This window comes from Oncorhynchus mykiss, chromosome 31, assembly GCF_013265735.2.
Source record: "Oncorhynchus mykiss isolate Arlee chromosome 31, USDA_OmykA_1.1, whole genome shotgun sequence".
NCBI classification, from domain to species: Eukaryota; Metazoa; Chordata; class Actinopteri; order Salmoniformes; family Salmonidae; genus Oncorhynchus; species Oncorhynchus mykiss.
Genome location: NC_050571.1, coordinates 26,239,482 through 26,259,062, shown reverse-complemented (window position 1 = coordinate 26,259,062; position 19,581 = coordinate 26,239,482). Strand labels below are relative to the sequence as shown.

The following is a 19,581-nucleotide window of genomic DNA, read 5'->3' as shown; positions in this document are numbered from 1 at the left end:
CAACCTGACCTATAAATGAGGAGAAGTCATCCACAACAACATGAGCTATACTTGATGACCGGTTAGAAACAACAACATGAGCTACATATGAGGAGGAGTTAGCCACAACAACATAACATGATATAAATATGAGAAGTTAGCCTGCAGGACAGGTACAGGAAGGCAACAACAACTGCCCGAGTTACACCAGGAACGCACAATCCCTCCATCAGTGCTCAGACTGTCCGCAATAAGCTGAGAGAGGCTGGACTGAGGGCTTGTAGGCCTGTTGTAAGGCAGGTCCTCACCAGACATCACCGGCAACACATTGCCTATGGGCACAAACCCACCATAGCTGGACCAGACAGGACTGGCAAAAAGTGCTCTTCAATGACGAGTCACAGTTTTGTCTCACCAGGGGGGGGGGAGGGGGTGGTCGGATTCGCGTTTATTGTCAAAGGAATGAGCGTTACACAGAGGCCTGTACTCTGGAGCGGGATCGATTTGGAGGTGGAGGGTACGTCATGGTCTGGGGCGGTGTGTCACAGCATCATCGGACTGAACTTGTTGTCATTGCAGGCAATCTCAACGCTGTGCGTTACATGGAAGACATCCTCCTCCCTCATGTGGTATCCTTCCTGCAGGCTCATCCTGACATGACCCTACAGCATGACCCTCCAGCATGACAAGCCATACTACTCTTTCTGTGCATGATTTCCTGCAAGACAGGAACGTCAGTGTTCTGCCATGGCCAGCAACGAGTCCGGATCGCAATCCCATTAAGCACGTCTGGGACCTGTTGGATCAGAGGGTGAGGGCTAGTGTCACGCCCTGCCCGTAGAGATCCTTTTATTCTCTATGTTTGTTTGATCAGGGTGTGACTCGGGTGGGAAACTCTATGTTCTGTGTTTCTATGTTTTGGCCGGGTATGGTTCTCAATCAGGGACAGCTGTCTATCCTTGTCTCTGATTGGGAATCATACTTAGACAGCCTTTTTTCCCTTTTTTGTATTGGTGGGTAGTTGTCTTTATTAGTGGCCTGTATAGCCCTAGTAAGCTTCACGCTCGTTTTTGTTGTTTCTTGTTTTGTTGGCGACATTTATAATAAAGAAAAATGTACGCTCACCACACTGCACCTTGGTCCGGTCATTTCCACGATTTCGACTAGCGTGACAGCTAGGGTCATTTCCCCCAGAAATGTCCGGGAACTTGCAGGACCCTTGGTAGAAGAGTGAGGTAATATCTCACAACAAGATCTGGCGCAGTCCATGAGAAGGAGATGCACTGCAGTACTTAATGCAGCTGGTGGCCACACCAGATACTGACTGTTAGTTTGATTTTGACCACCCCTTTGTTCAGGGACAGATTATTCCATTTCTGTTAGACACATGTCTGTGGAACTTGTTCAGTTTATGTCTCAGTTGTTGAATCTTGTTATGTTCATACAAATATTTACACATGTTAAGTTTGCTGAAAATAAACGCAGTTGAAAGTGAGAGGATGTTTCTTTTTTTGCTGGGTCCATGAGTAGAAGTCAGCCACAGCTACACGAGCTATAGATGAGGAGTTAGCCACAACAACACAACATGTGCTGTATATGAGGAGAAGTCAGCCACAACAACACAACATGAGAATTTAGAGAGGAGGTTAGAGAGCATGAAAGCCAGATGAGTCAGATATGTAAACCATAGAAAATAACAATCAAGGCTGGTCTAGCTTGTACCCCCACGGTCTGTGTTACCCTCAGTGAGGGCATGAATGTCGACCAGACTGCTATTGTGCATTTCCCTCCATTTTTGTCTCACCCTCCTTTCAATTTCTGTCATATTAGATGGAAATTCTCCGAAAAACATTTGACATGTTAAATGTAATTATATGTTATATTTAATTGTGTGGTGCAAACATGATTCCTGTGACCATGGAATAATGTGTATCGGGTTAGGGGAGGGTTTGGCCGGGGGTCTTTACAAGTAGGCTGTCATTGTAAATAAGAATTTGCTTTTAACTGACTTGCCTGGTTAAATAAAGGTCCACATTTTTTTTAAACAAAATAACAAGTACTCTCTGCTATGCTAACTAACACTGACCTGGTTTTATTGTCCTCTTTTAGCTTTATTTAGTGTCCTTATTTTCATTTTGGCAGGAGATACCCTCAGACACACACCCCCCCCCCCCCCCCCTGGGGCTCGTAAGGCTGCCAAGCTTGGTATTGTCAATGGCATGGCATGACACCAAACTGCAATGGCTCCTGAAACCCCAGACAGACACCCACACACTAACTCATGCACTCACAAACTCCCGCAGACACACACGACTGCACGCACGCACGTACAGACACACACACACACACACACAATCTCACTTGACATTTTGCTGATTTTCCAGAGGTGTAGTGTGAGTCTATGTATCGATTGCTCACCTCCTGCTCAGTTCTGTTCCATAGTCAAGCCATTAGGTCTCTGCATACCCATAGATGCAGTTCTATGATACATCCTGAAGCATTTGAAAAACAGGTAACTGTCAAGATATGCTTGAAGGGCTGTAGGAAGTCAGGTGCAGGAGAGCAGATATTTGGTAGCAAAACGGAGCCTTTTATTTGGCGAACCAAAAGCACATGGCACAAATGAACACGAAATACAAATACAGGTTGAACATAACTCAGTACAACCAGCCTAATGTGCGCATACATGAAAACATAATAAACAATACCACACAAAGACATGGGGGAAACAGAGGGTTAAACACACAACAAATAATGAGGGAAATGAGAACCAGGTGTGTGGGAAAACGAGACAAAACAAATGGAAAATGAAAAATGGATCGGCGATGGCTAGAAGACCAGCGACGTCGACTGCCGAACACCGCCCAAACAAGGAAAGGCTTCGACTTCGGCAGAAGTCGTGACAGTAACTGTCAAAATAAAGGAAACACCAACATAAAGTGTCTTAATAGGGTGTTATGCCACCATGAGCCACCAGAACAGCTTCAATGCGCCTTGGCATAGATTCTACAAGTGTCTGGAACTCTATTGGAGGGAAGCGACACCATTTTTGCACGAGAAATTCCATAATTTGTTGTTTTGTTGATGGTGGTGGAAAACGCTGTTTCAGATGTTGCTCCAGAATCTCCCATAAGTGTTCAATTGGGTTGAGACCTGGTGACAGACACACACACACATAAAAACACATGCACAAACACACACGCACAAACACACACCCTTTAAACCCCCTATGCTCTTTGAGGCCCGTCTTTCAGCCTCCCACCCTGGACGTTCAGCTGTGTCTTGGGAAGACAGATTTACCCAGGATCAAATTCTCACCTGGTATTCCAATAAGGTTAACAAACAAAACCCATTTTTTAAATGTCTTATCATCTTATTATGAAAATAGCTTCGTATCAGGTCAAACTCCAACTAGCATCTACAATATCTATTGACACAATTAGGGTTTGACTTTTGACCTTTGTCCTCTCCCCTCTGGCCTTGAATCGTGAGTTGAGCATGCCCATCTCCAGCTCGTTGTCGTGGCGAAGGTCCTTGGCCTTGCAGAGGTGAACAAGGCCGGCCTTGGTGCGGAGGACCAGGTAATACCAGGACTTGGGAGACGGCACCATGTTGAAGGGAGCGGGCAGAGTACGACCCTCGTCAAAGTAGGACATCCACAGCTTGGCACGGGCAAACTTCCACTCTACATCTGCATCTGTCTAGAGGGGACAAACACGCGTGTAGAAACGGACACAAACAAACGTAAACACACGGATATTGGTTGCATCATTGCACAGGCACATGTGATTAACAATATTTCACATTAAATATACTGTACATTGCTTTGGCTAAACATGTCTTCAATTAAAAGGACACTACTAGGATTATACATTAACATACAAAATTGAATAATTTCTGATGAATTAGTTATTAATAGGACTGACCTCTATATGAATGGGTTATTAATAGGACTGACCTCTATATGAATGGGTTATTATTATGATTGACTTCTATATTAATAGGACTGGGTTATTAATAGGGCTGACCTTTATATCAATAGGAATGAGTTATTAATAGGACTGACCTCTATATGAATGGGTTATTAATAGGACGGACCTCTATATGAATGAGTTATTAATAGGACTGACCTCTATATGAACAGGCTATTATTAGGACGGACCTCTATATGGATGAGTTAATATTAGGACTGACCTCTATATGAATGAGTTACTAATAGGACTGACTATTAGTAGCACTGACCTCTACATGAATGAGTTATTAATAGGACTTACCATCTAAATGAATGGGATATTAATAGGACTGACGTCTGAGATATGAATGAGTTATTAATAGGACTGACCTCTATATGAATGAGTTATTTTTAGGACTGACCTCTATATGAATGAGTTATTATTAGGACTGACCATCTAAATGAATGGGTTATTAATAGGTCTGACCTCTATATGAATGGGTTATTAATATGACTGACCTATATATGAATGAGTTACTAATAGGACTGACTATTAATAGGACTGACCTCTACATGAATGAGTTATTAATAGGACTTACCATCTAAATTAATGGGATATTAATAGGACTGACGTCTGAGATATGAATGAGTTATTAATAGGACTGACCTCTATATGAATGAGTTATTTTTAGGACTGACCTCTATATGAATGAGTTATTATTAGGACTGACCATCTAAATGAATGGGTTATTAATAGGTCTGACCTCTATATGAATGGGTTATTAATATGACTGACCTCTATATGAATGTGTTATTAATAGGACTGACTTCTGAGATATGAATGGGTCATTAATAGGGCTGACCTCTATGTGGATGAGTTATTAATAGGACTGACCTTTATATGAATCAGTTATTAAAAATACTGACCTCTATATGAATGGGTTATTAATAGGACTGACCTTTATATGAATGATTTATTAATAAGACCGACGTCTATATGAATTAGTTATTAATAAGAACAATGTCTATATGAATGAGTTGTTAATAAGAATGACCTTTAGAGATAAGACTGACTTCTGAGATATGAATGAGTTACTAATAAGACCGACCTCTATATGAATGAGTTATTAATAAGACTGACCTTTATATGAATGCGTTATTAATAGGACTGACCTTTAAATGAATTAGTTATTAATAGGACTGACCTTTATATGAATGAGGTATTAATAGGACTGACCTCTATCTCCTGGTAGGAGCTGTTGATCATAGCGATGAGCATGTTGAGTAGAACCACCACCATGGTGACGTTATAGACCCCGTAGAGCACATAACCAATGTTCTCTATGAACTTATGGTCATACTTCAGGACCACGGAGATCACCTCCGACAGACCAAAGATGGACCAGAACAGGGTCTTAAAGCTCTCCTCCACCCTGGGGAATGAATGAAGGAAGGAAGGAAGGAAGGAAGGAAGGAAGGAAGGAAGGAAGGAAGGAAGGAAGGAAGGAAGGAAGGGAGACAGCCAGACAGACAGACAGACAGACACACACACACACACACACACACACACACACACAGACACACACTCTCTCCAGGTGAGTCTTTAAACCACAGTATGGTGTAATTTATAGAGTTTATGAGCTGGCACTGATGAAATAGTTCAAACACATTATCCCCCCACCAGGACATTATCCCCCCCACCAGGACATTATCCCCCCACCAGGACATTATCCCCCCACCAAGACATTATCCCCCACTAGGGCATTAACCCCCCCCACCAGGACATTATCCCCCCACCAAGACATTATCCCCCCACCAAGACATTATCCCCCGCACCAGGACATTATCCCCCCCACCAGGACATTATCCCCCCACCAGGACAGCTCAATGAAGGCCAATTCTACTGTCACATTTTAGAACAGATCACTAAGAGGATTTTGCTGCAATTTATAAGCTCAGAATTGAAGCTGAGTCCATTCCAGCCCAGTCCAGTTCAATCCAGTCCTGCTTTTAGCCACAGTGCTCTAGCTAACTTTCTGGTTGAGGGGCTTTTGAATAAGCAAAACAAACACTGAGCCTAAAGAACACAGACATTTGGCCTCAGTTCTGTAAATACATATTCAATCAGTGGCAGAGTTGGAGGAAGGGAGAAAAGGGAGGAGAAATGATGACAGAAAGCCTGTGTGTGTCCTTTCCACTTTCAGAGCTGAGAGCACACACAAATCCACACACCCTCGGCAGTGAAGTTTACTGGTATCTCCTCAGAGTGAACTTCTCATCTTTCCGAGAAGACCGGAAAACACTTCAAAGACCTCTCTCTCTCTTGCTGTTTGTGTGTTCTCTAGTCCCATGATATGCAATAACTCTGTAGTTATAAAACTAAACGTCAAGCCAAACATCTCTCATCACATAGCAATATGTCCAGTATCATCTCAGTATACTGCAGGACCCAGTACGTACAGGACATTATCTCTCTAGAAGGAGAGTGTTTTCATGTAGAAAAGAATTCATATCACCGTGTGACAGGCCATGCATTGATCCCTGTCCTCTGACCCAGGGGTCACATGACAAACGTCCTTACGAAGGCGTGATACTCGACCCATCACTAATGTCCTTGTCAATACACACAACACTATGTAGAAATGGACTGACATATTATTAGGCAGGGAAAGGGATAGAAATGGATTGACATATTATTAGGCAGGGAAATGGATTGACATATTATTAGGCAGGGAAATGGATTGACATATTATTAGGCAGGGAAATGGATTGACATATTATTAGGCAGGGAAAGGGATAGAAATGGACTGGCATATTATTGGGCAGGGAAAGGGATAGAAATGGATTGACATATTATTAGGCAGGGAAAGGGATATATATGGATTGACATAATATTAGGCAGGGAAAGGGATAGATATGGATTGACATAATATTAGGCAGGGAAATGGATAGAAATGGATTGACATATTATTAGGCAGGGAAAGGGATAGACATGGATTGACATATTATTAGGTAGGGAAATGGATAGAAATGGATTGACATATTATTAGGCAGGGAAAGGGATAGACATGGATTGACATATTATTAGGTAGGGAAATGGATTGACATATTATTAGGCAGGGAAATGGATTGACATATTATTAGGCAGGGAAATGGATTGACATATTATTAGGCAGGGAAATGGATTGACATAATATTAGGCAGGGAAAGGGATAGAAATGGACTGGCATATTATTAGGCAGGGAAATGGATAGATATGGATTGACATATTATTAGGCAGGGAAATGGATTGACATAATATTAGGCAGGGAAAGGGATAGAAATGGACTGGCATATTATTAGGCAGGGAAATGGATAGATATGGATTGACATATTATTAGGCAGGGAAAGGGATAGATATGGATTGACATATTATTAGGCAGGGAAATGGATAGATATGGATTGACATAATATTAGGCAGGGAAAGGGATAGATATGGATTGACATATTATTAGGCAGGGAAATGGATTGACATATTATTAGGCAGGGAAATGGATAGATATGGATTGACATATTATTAGGCAGGGAAAGGGATAGATATGGATTGACATATTATTAGGCAGGGAAAGGGATAGATATGGATTGACATATTATTAGGCAGGGAAAGGGATTGACATATTATTAGGTAGGGAAATTGATAGATATGGATTGACATAATATTAGGAAGGGAAAGGGATAGATATGGATTGACATATTATTAGGCAGGGAAATGGATTGACATATTATTAGGCAGGGAAATGGATAGATATGGATTGACATAATATTAGGCAGGGAAAGGGATAGATATGGATTGACATATTATTAGGCAGGGAAATGGATAGATATGGATTGACATAATATTAGGCAAGGAAAGGGATAGATATGGATTGACATATTATTAGGCAGGGAAAGGGATAGATATGGATTGACATATTATTAGGCAGGGAAAGGGATTGACATATTATTAGGTAGGGAAATAGATAGATATGGATTGACATAATATTAGGCAGGGAAGGGGAAAGATATGGATTGACATAATATTAGGCAGGGAAATGGATAGAAATGGATTGACATATTATTAGGCAGGGAAAGGGATAGACATGGATTGACATATTATTAGGTAGGGAAATGGATAGAAATGGATTGACATATTATTAGGCAGGGAAAGGGATAGACATGGATTGACATATTATTAGGTAGGGAAATGGATTGACATATTATTAGGCAGGGAAATGGATTGACATATTATTAGGCAGGGAAATGGATTGACATATTATTAGGCAGGGAAATGGATTGACATAATATTAGGCAGGGAAAGGGATAGAAATGGACTGGCATATTATTAGGCAGGGAAATGGATAGATATGGATTGACATATTATTAGGCAGGGAAATGGATTGACATAATATTAGGCAGGGAAAGGGATAGAAATGGACTGGCATATTATTAGGCAGGGAAATGGATAGATATGGATTGACATATTATTAGGCAGGGAAAGGGATAGATATGGATTGACATATTATTAGGCAGGGAAAGGGATTGACATATTATTAGGTAGGGAAATAGATAGATATGGATTGACATAATATTAGGCAGGGAAAGGGATAGATATGGATTGACATAATATTAGGCAGGGAAATGGATAGAAATGGATTGACATATTATTAGGCAGGGAAAGGGATAGACATGGATTGACATATTATTAGGTAGGGAAATGGATAGAAATGGATTGACATATTATTAGGCAGGGAAAGGGATAGACATGGATTGACATATTATTAGGTAGGGAAATGGATTGACATATTATTAGGCAGGGAAATGGATTGACATATTATTAGGCAGGGAAATGGATTGACATATTATTAGGCAGGGAAATGGATTGACATAATATTAGGCAGGGAAAGGGATAGAAATGGACTGGCATATTATTAGGCAGGGAAATGGATAGATATGGATTGACATATTATTAGGCAGGGAAATGGATTGACATAATATTAGGCAGGGAAAGGGATAGAAATGGACTGGCATATTATTAGGCAGGGAAATGGATAGATATGGATTGACATATTATTAGGCAGGGAAAGGGATAGATATGGATTGACATATTATTAGGCAGGGAAATGGATAGATATGGATTGACATATCATTAGGCAGGGAAAGGGATAGATATGGATTGACATATTATTAGGCAGGGAAAGGGATAGATATGGATTGACATATTATTAGGTAGGGAAATGGATAGATATGGATTGACATAATATTAGGCAGGGAAAGGGATAGATATGGATTGACATATTATTAGGCAGGGAAAGGGATTGACATATTATTAGGTAGGGAAATGGATAGATATGGATTGACATAATATTAGGCAGGGAAAGGGATAGATATGGATTGACATATTATTAGGCAGGGAAATGGATTGACATATTATTAGGCAGGGAAATGGATAGATATGGATTGACATAATATTAGGCAGGGAAAGGGATAGATATGGATTGACATATTATTAGGCAGGGAAATGGATAGATATGGATTGACATAATATTAGGCAAGGAAAGGGATAGATATGGATTGACATATTATTAGGCAGGGAAAGGGATAGATATGGATTGACATATTATTAGGCAGGGAAAGGGATTGACATATTATTAGGTAGGGAAATAGATAGATATGGATTGACATAATATTAGGCAGGGAAAGGGATAGATATGGATTGACATAAAATTAGGCAGGGAAATGGATTGACATATTATTAGGCAGGGAAATGGATAGATATGGATTGACATATTATTAGGCAGGGAAAGGGATAGATATGGATTGACATATTATTAGGCAGGGAAAGGGATAGATATGGATTGACATATTATTAGGCAGGGAAAGGGATTGACATATTATTAGGTAGGGAAATGGATAGATATGGATTGACATAATATTAGGCAGGGAAAGGGATAGATATGGATTGACATATTATTAGGCAGGGAAATGGATTGACATATTATTAGGCAGGGAAATGGATAGATATGGATTGACATAATATTAGGCAGGGAAAGGGATAGATATGGATTGACATATTATTAGGCAGGGAAATGGATAGATATGGATTGACATAATATTAGGCAGGGAAAGGGATAGATATGGATTGACATATTATTAGGCAGGGAAAGGGATAGATATGGATTGACATATTATTAGGCAGGGAAAGGGATTCACATATTATTAGGTAGGGAAATGGATAGATATGGATTGACATAATATTAGGCAGGGAAAGGGATAGATATGGATTGACATATTATTAGGCAGGGAAATGGATTGACATATTATTAGGCAGGGAAATGGATTGACATAATATTAGGCAGGGAAATGGATTGACATAATATTAGGCAGGGAAATGGATTGACATATTATTAGGTAGGGAAAGGGATAGATATGGATTGACATATTATTAGGCAGGGAAATGGATTGACATAATATTAGGCAGGGAAAGGGATAGATATGGATTGACATATTACTTGGCAGGGAAATGGATAGAAATGGACTGGCATATTATTAGGCAGGGAAAGGGATAGATATGGATTGACATATTACTTGGCAGGGAAATGGATAGAAATGGATTGACATATTACTTGGCAGGGAAAGGGATAGAAATGGATTGACATATTATTAGGCAGAGAAATGGACTGGCATATTATTAGGCAGGGAAAGGGATAGCTATGGATTGACATATTACTTGGCAGGGAAATGGATAGATATGGATTGACATATTAGGCAGGGAAAGGGATAGATATGGATTGACATATTATTAGGCAGGGAAATGGATTGACATATTATTAGGCAGGGAAATGGATTGACATATTATTAGGCAGGGAAATGGATAGAAATGGATTGACATATTATTAGGCAGGGAAAGGGATAGACATGGATTGATATATTATTAGGCAGGGAAAGGGATTGACATATTATTAGGCATGGAAAGCGATTGACATATTATTAGGCAGGGAAAGGGATTGACATATTATTAGGCATGGAAAGGGATTGACATATTATTAGGCAGGGAAAGGGATTGACATGTTATTAGGCATGGAAAGGGATTGACATATTATTAGGCATGGAAAGGGATTGACATTATTAGGCAGGGAAATGGATTGACATATTATTAGGCAGGGAAATGGATTGACATATTATTAGGCAGGGAAATGGATTGACATATTATTAGGCAGGGAAAGGGATAGATATGGATTGACATATTATTAGGCAGGGAAAGGGATAGATATGGATTGACATATTATTAGGCAGGGAAAGGGATAGAAATGGATTGACAATAGAAGTTCATGACACATACACTGACATCCCAACTGGTCTGCAGATATATACAGTAATCCTCTCTCTTGATGATTTCTCTGTCTAACCTCTCCTCACCCACTGTGAACAATTCGGTCAGTCTCTGCCTCCTGCTACGCTTCCTATTCACACAGATAGCAGTTCAGTAGATGTGGGCACCGGGTGGGGATCCATCATTAAAGACTTCTGTCTAGTTCCCTAACGACTGGTCACAGCAGGTGCCTTCAGAGACACAGCAGTCCTTAACCCTCAGGAGAACACCTCACTGACAGAAGGGAGGAGATAGGGGGGGGGAGGAATACAAGACACCAATAAGTGGCTTGTAGTGTCTTCTCTCCCCCTGTTCTCCAACCACCCTAGGATAGGCTGTCAGGCTGCAGCTGTCACACACATACACACACAAAAGAACACACTGGTGTGGTGACTCACCTCTACCGTGTGTGCAGTCCAAACCCTGCTCCTCTGCTCCATCAGGAGACTCACCTGAGCACACAGTAGGTCTCTGTTTCTCTTTTTCTACCCTTCTTTTCCATCTTTACCTTTCTCTTCCTGGCTACCTTTCTTCAGTGCCACGCTGTCTCTCTCTTTCCCTCCCTCTCCCAACCCCTCTCTCTTTCCCTCTCTTTCCCCCTCTCTCCCAACCCCTCTCTCTTTCCCTCTCTTTCCCCCTCTCTCCCAACCCCTCTCTCTTTCCCTCTCTCCCAACCCCATCTCTTTCCCTCTCTCCCAAGCCCCCTCTCTCTCCCAACCCCCCACTCTCTCTCTTTCCCTCTCCCCACCCACCCCCTCTCTCTCCCAACCCCCCACTCTCTCTCTTTCCCTCTCCCCACCCACCCCCCCCTCTCCGCCACCCTCTCTCTCCCAACCCCCCACTCTCTCTCTCTTTCCCACTCTCCCAACCCCCCCTCTCTCTCCCAACCCCCCACTCTCTCTCTTTCCCTCTCCCCACCCACCCCCCCTCTCTCCCAACCCCCCACTCTCTCTCTTTCCCTCTCCCCACCCACCCCCCTCTCTCCCAACACCTCTCTCTTTCCCAACCCCCTTTCTTTCCCTCTCTCCCAACCCCCTCTCTTTCCCTCTCTCCCAACCACCCCTCTCTCTCCCCCAACTCCCCACTCTCTCTCTTTCCCTCTCCCCACCCAACCCCTCTCTCTCCCAACCCCCCACTCTCTCTCTTTCCCTCTCCCCACCCACCCCCCCACCCTCCCAACCCCCCACTCTCTCTTTCCCACCCACCCTCTCTCTCCCAACCCCCCACTCTCTCTCTCTTTCCCTTTCTCCCAACCCCCCCTCTCTCCCAACCACCCACTCTCTCTCTCTTTCCCTCTCCCAACCCCACGTCTCTCTCCGAACACCCCACTCTCTCTCTTTCCCTCTCCCCGCCCACCCCCCCTCACTCCCAACATCCCACTCTCTCTCTTTCCCTCTCCCCACCCACCCCCCCTCTCTCCCAACCCCTCTCTCTTTCCCTCTCTCCCAACCCCCTCTCTTTCCCTCTCTCCCAACCCCCTCTCTTTCCCTCTCTCCCAACCCACCCCTCTCTCCCAACCCCCCCCCACTCTCTCTCTTTCCCTCTCTCCCTCTCTCTCTCCCAACCCCCCACTCTCTCTCTCTCTCTCTTCCCCCCCACCCTCTCTCTCTCTCAACCCCCACTCTCTCTCTCTCTCTTCCCCCCCACCCTCTCTCTTTCCCTCTCTCCCAACCCCCTCTCTTTCCCTCTCTCCCAACCACCCCTCTCTCTCCCCCAACTCCCCACTCTCTCTCTTTCCCTCTCCCCACCCAACCCCTCTCTCTCCCAACCCCCCACTCTCTCTCTTTCCCTCTCCCCACCCACCCCCCCACCCTCCCAACCCCCCACTCTCTCTTTCCCACCCACCCTCTCTCTCCCAACCCCCCACTCTCTCTCTCTTTCCCTTTCTCCCAACCCCCCCTCTCTCCCAACCACCCACTCTCTCTCTCTTTCCCTCTCCCAACCCCACGTCTCTCTCCGAACACCCCACTCTCTCTCTTTCCCTCTCCCCGCCCACCCCCCCTCACTCCCAACATCCCACTCTCTCTCTTTCCCTCTCCCCACCCACCCCCCCTCTCTCCCAACCCCTCTCTCTTTCCCTCTCTCCCAACCCCCTCTCTTTCCCTCTCTCCCAACCCCCTCTCTTTCCCTCTCTCCCAACCCACCCCTCTCTCCCAACCCCCCCCCACTCTCTCTCTTTCCCTCTCTCCCTCTCTCTCTCCCAACCCCCCACTCTCTCTCTCTCTCTCTTCCCCCCCACCCTCTCTCTCTCTCAACCCCCACTCTCTCTCTCTCTCTTCCCCCCCACCCTCTCTCTTTCCCTCTCTCCCAACCCCCTCTTTCCCTCTGTCCCAACACCCCCCCTCTCTCCCAACCCCCACTCTCTCTCTCTTTCCCTCTCTCCCAACCACCCCTCTCTCTCCCAACCCCTCTCTCTTTCCCTCTCTCCCAACCCCCTCTCTTTCCCTCTCTCCCAACCCCCTCTCTTTCCCTCTCTCCCAACCCACCCCTCTCTCCCAACCCCCCCCCACTCTCTCTCTTTCCCTCTCTCCCTCTCTCTCTCCCAACCCCCCACTCTCTCTCTCTCTCTCTTCCCCCCCACCCTCTCTCTCTCTCAACCCCCACTCTCTCTCTCTCTCTTCCCCCCCACCCTCTCTCTTTCCCTCTCTCCCAACCCCCTCTCTTTCCCTCTCTCCCAACACCCCCCCTCTCTCCCAACCCCCACTCTCTCTCTCTTTCCCTCTCTCCCAACCACCCCTCTCTCTCCCAACCCCCCACTCTCTCTCTTTCCCTCTCCCCACCCACCCCCCCTCTCTCCCAGCCCTCTCTCTTTCCCTCTCTCCCAACTTCCTCTCTTTCCCTCTCTCCCAACCCCCCACTCTCTCTCTCTTTCCCTCTCTCCCAACCCCCCCTCTCTCCGAACCCCCCACTCTCTCTCTTTCCCTCTCTCCCAACCCCCCCTCTCTCTCCCAACCCCCTCCACTCTCTCTCTTTCCCTCTCTCCATCTCTCTCCCAACCCCCCACTCTCTCTCTCTCTCTCTTCCCCCCCACCCTCTCTCTCTCAACCCCCACTCTCTCTCTCTCTCTCTTCCCCCCCACCCTCTCTCTTTCCCTCTCTCCCAACCCCCTCTTTCCCTCTGTCCCAACCCCCTCTCTTTCCCTCTCTCCCAACACCCCCCCTCTCTCCCAACCCCCCACTCTCTCTCTTTCCCTCTCTCCCAACCACCCCTCTCTCTCCCAACCCCCCACTCTCTCTCTTTCCCTCTCCCCACCCACCCCCCCTCTCTCCCAACCCTCTCTCTTTCCCTCTCTCCCAACTTCCTCTCTTTCCCTCTCTCCCAACCCACCCCTCTCTCCCAACCCCCCACTCTCTCTCTCTTTCCCTCTCTCCCAACCCCCCCTCTCTCCGAACCCCCCACTCTCTCTCTTTCCCTCTCTCCCAACCCCCCCTCTCTCTCCCAACCCCCCACTCTCTCTCTTTCCCTCTCCCCACCCACCCCCCCTCTCTCCCAACCCCTCTCTCTTTCCCTCTCTCCCATCCCCCTCTCTTTCCCTCTCTCCCAACCCTCTCTCTTTCCCTCTCTCCCAACCCCCTCTCTTTCCCTCTCTCCCAACCCACCCCTCTCTCCCAACCCCCCACTCTCTCTCTCTTTCCCTCTCTCCCAACCCCCCCTCTCTCCCAACCCCCCACTCTCTCTTTCTTTCCCTCTCTCCCAACCCCCCCTCTCTCTCCCAACCCCCCACTCTCTCTCTTTCCCTCTCCCCACCCACACCCGCCCTCTCTCCCAACCCCCCACTCTCTCTCTCTCTCTCTCTTTCACCCCCCCTCTCTCCCAACCCCCAATCTCTCTCCCAACCCCCCACTCTCTCTCTCTCTTCCCCCCCACCCTCTCTCTCTCCCAACCCCCCCACTCTCTCTCTCTCAACCCCCCACTCTCTCTCTCTTTCTTTCCCCCCCACCCTCTCTCTCCCAACCCCCCACCCTCTCTCTTCCAACCCCCCACTCTCTCTCTCGCTCCACCCCCCCTCTCGTTCACTGCTGCCCCTGTGTTTCTCAACATCATATTGAAATGATGATGTGTTTGACTGGCATGACAGATCATGACACATCCCCAATCACATATCCATAGGAGTTAATGACCACTCTCCTTCACTCTGATCCCTCTATCTCAACCTCTATATCACTCTCAAACTCACCCTGCCATCTCTCAACCTCTATATCACTCTCAAACTCACCCTGCCATCTCTCAACCTCTATATCACTCTCAAACTCTCCCTGCCATCTCTCAACCTCTATATCACTCTCAAACTCTCCCTGCCATCTCTCAACCTCTATATCACTCTCAAACTCTCCCTGCCATCTCTCAACCGCTATATCACTCTCAAACTCTCCCTGCCATCTCTCAACATCTCAGTCCCTCTCTCCTTTTTTCCTTCTATCACTCATTTTATGTCTATATATCCTTAGCTTGACGTATTTATTTTATTTTTTAGATTTGTCTTTATTGTTGTGAATTGTTAGAAATTACTGCACTGTTGGAGCTAGGAACACAAGCATTTCGCTACACCCACAATAAGAACGGCTAAATATGTGTATGTGACCAATAAAATGTGATCTGATTTGATTTGATTTGATTACGGCTCCCTCTAAACCCCTCTCTCTGTATCATTCTCATCTCTTTCTCTCTCCACTCTGCCTCTCTCACTCCATCCCAAAACATGATAATATCTCTCTGTTTCTTGGTTTTGCCCTCTCCCTCATTCATATTTTTCTCTGTGTCTGTGCACAGATGCGTATCTTAATTTGATCATCCTGTTGTTTCATGACAAGCAAACTTGTAGTGTATTCAAGGTTTAAAAAAGCTTCTAAAGTTTGTAATTTTCACTTAAAAAATGTATTTGAATTCTAATCAACAAATTATTCACATTTCTTATTGCTGCAGGATTATTTTCCTGCTTCGAGAAACTCAGCCAAATTAGGAAACAGCATCTGTAGGTCTCTCTCTTTCTTCCTCTCCCTCTTTAATTTCCTCTCTCTCACCTCTCCTCCAGTGTCGGTGGCTCTGGCCAGTTTCCCTCACTGAGCCAGCCAAAAATCCACCTCTGCTGCTCTCCTTCTCCCTCTAGTCTTTCTATCCCATCTCTCCACTCCATACTCATTCCTACTTTCCTCCTCTAGCCTTCATCGGTCTGTGGAGCATTTGTCATGCATGGCTGACTAGAACATAGAGACAATCTCATCACCTCAGCAGTCTGAACCCTCAAGCCATCCTCCAGAGACCCTCGTTCACCCTTTCCCTGGCACCCACTCAACGTGCCTCCACCTGGGGTATCATTATCACTGACACCTGCCTCCATCACCACCAGAGCCATCAACCCAGCCCTCGCTACCATCCTCCATCAAAACCTGCCCTGTCAACTATACTTAATCACACAGAGCAATAACAGACACGCGCGCGCACACACACACACACACACACACACACACACACACACACACACACACACACACACACACACACACACACACACACACACACACACACACACACACACACACACACACACACACACACACACACACACACAGCAACATAGAAAGGAGTGACGGAATGTATGTTGACACCTTCAAATATAGACGAACTCAACTGTTATTGTTTTTTTTCTGATGCAAGCCGAGTCAGAACTGGAGTCGTACTGACCCCTTGTGGCATGAGTAACAACTTTTCAATAGAAGAGTTGACTCATAACAGCTCACACTAGCAATTCAAGAGGTAAAAATATTTGTGGAAAAATATCCCCAAAACTGACATCAGAAACAAATCCCAATTATGTTTCAAGGCAAAGCCTTTCTTATTACAGACTGATCTAACTCGTGTTTGGGTAGAAACACATCAACAACACTTAGACAATACTAATTGGGCCTTAGAGTCCAAAATATAGCCCTGACACTGCGTATCCTGTGTGAGGTGAGAAGTGATGTATACTAGTACCACCTCAGCAGACTGGCAGTTCTATGTGATCAGCCAAGCAGAACCCATCCTACACGCCACGGTTCTCTAACTCACAACTTAAAACACACTGACTGACTGACAGATGGACAGACTGACTGACTGACCGACAGACTGACTGACTGACAGGCAGGCTGGACTCAAAACCCATTAGCAAAGTGACTAAAAGATGATTGCGTGGAAACTTTCAGTCTGAGTCATATGACACAGGAGAGGAGATAGGAGAGGAGGAGAGGAGATAGGAGAGGAGGAGAGGAGAGGAGGGAAGAGGACTGACAGTGTCTGAATGTGTGTGCCTTCTCTCTCTAAGATAAATCGTGACAAAAGGTTCCTAAATGAGCCTGCCTCAGAGTAAAGATGATTGATATCACAAAGCAACGTTGCTAAAAACAACAGACGGACATTGAATGAGTCCCAATTTTGCTAGTCATCAAAGATGTGAAAGGACTGGCAAGATTCCAGAAAACATCATGGCGGATGTCTACTAATAAACTGGCCAGAGATGTAGCCAGACACTGCTTACACCTGTCGTTTCAGAAGAGAGATTTGATAGAAATAAAGTAAGGCTGAGTTTCTATCTCTCTACACACTAATACGATGCAAAGTGTATGTGAACAGTATGTGATTTTGAAGTGGAGAAGCTAGGGTTGTACTTGGCCCCCGGGTAGTAGGAGTAGAGGTTGAAGATGCGCGTGTGGGTGTGTGGTCCCACTCACGTGGTGAAGGCAGGGTTGTACTTGGCTCCCAGGTAGTGGGAGTAGAGGTTGAACATGCCGATCATGAAGGCCACAAACACCATGATGAAGATCACCATGAACTTAAAGATGTCCTTCACCGTCCGGCCCAGGGAGATCTGGAGGGGGCCGAAGCTCTCGTTGGCCGGCAGGATGTAGGCGATGCGGGAGAAACTCAGCACCACAGCGATGGCATACAGACCCTCCGAGATGATCTGGGGGTCCGACGGACGCCACTTATTCCTGGCTGAAAGAGGGAGGGGAGGGGAAGGGAGAGAGGAGCCTGATCACTAGAAACAGACTTTGATTTCGGACATGCGAAGTCGTGATCCTCGGAGCCGAAGAGTGCTGCTCAGACCACTGAGCTACAGCAGTTCACAGACCCCTGGCAAATGGCGAGAATAGTAAGAATACGGATGATACCTGATGGTGATAGTGTGTCATTTGTATTACTTTGTTTTAAGCCATCCCCAAACCACAGCCCTAACCGTAACCCCTCGGAAGTAATGCTTAAACTGTTCAACTTTGAGCTGTTCCTGTTTCAACCCCATTACCATGCAGAATCAAACCAGTAAAACGCGTGGAATTCATCCGTCAAACATACGCGTTTATTCATACTACATCACTTCTAAGCGAAACTATGAGATGTTGTTGGGAGAGTGAGAGTAGAAAGTGAATGTCATTTCAAGGTAGGTGAAAGGAGAAGGGGTAATGGAGAGAGAAACATGGAGGGAGATGCAGGGATTAGAGAGACAGGGAGAGAGAGACAAACATTAGAGAGAGATGGGAGGGAGAGATATACATTAGAGAGAGGGGAGGGAGAGAGATACATTAGAGAGAGAGGGGAGGGAGAGAGATACATATTAGAGAAAGAGGGGAGGGAGAGATAAACATTAGAGAGAAAGGGGAGGGAGAGATATACATTAGAGAGAGAGGGGAGGGAGAGAGAGATACATTAGAGAGAGAAAGGGGAGGGAGAGAGAGATATACATTAGAGAGAGAAAGGGGAGGGAGAGAAATATATACATAAGAGAGAGAAAGGGGAGGGAGCGAGATATACATTAGAGAGAGAGGGGAGGGAGAGCGAGATATACATTAGAGAGAGAGGGGAGGGTGAGAGAGATATACATTAGAGAGAGAAAGGGGAGGGAGAGAGATATACATTAGAGAGAGAGGGGAGGGAGACCGAGATATACATTAGAGAGAGAGGGGAGGGAGAGAGAGATATACATTAGCGAGAGAAAGGGGAGGGAGAGAGATATACATTCGAGAGAGGGGGAGGGAGAGCGAGATATACATTAGAGAGAGAGGGGAGGGAGAGAGAGATATACATTAGAGAGAGAAAGGGGAGGGAGAGAGATATACATTAGAGAGAGAGGGGAGGGAGAGCGAGATATACATTAGAGAGAGAGGAGAGGGAGAGAGAGATATACATTAGAGTAAGAAAGGGGAGGGAGAGAGATATACATTAGAGAGAGAGGGCAGGGAGATAGATATACATTAGAGAGAGAGTGGAGGGAGAGAGATATACATTAGAG

The 19,581-nt window shown here is 45.4% G+C and overlaps 1 protein-coding gene across 1 annotated transcript in view; it reads right to left on the bottom strand.

The window, feature by feature from the left end:
• LOC110504418 (short transient receptor potential channel 7-like) overlaps positions 1-19,581 on the bottom strand; it is a 63,397-nt gene that overhangs the window by 17,343 nt on the left and 26,473 nt on the right. The window contains exons 6-8 of the mRNA XM_036970441.1: positions 18,026-18,290; positions 5,169-5,364; positions 3,438-3,680 (exon numbers count right to left, since the gene is read on the bottom strand). Coding sequence (XP_036826336.1) covers positions 3,438-3,680; positions 5,169-5,364; positions 18,026-18,290 — 704 coding nt within the window. The remainder of the gene's footprint in view (positions 1-3,437; positions 3,681-5,168; positions 5,365-18,025; positions 18,291-19,581) is intronic.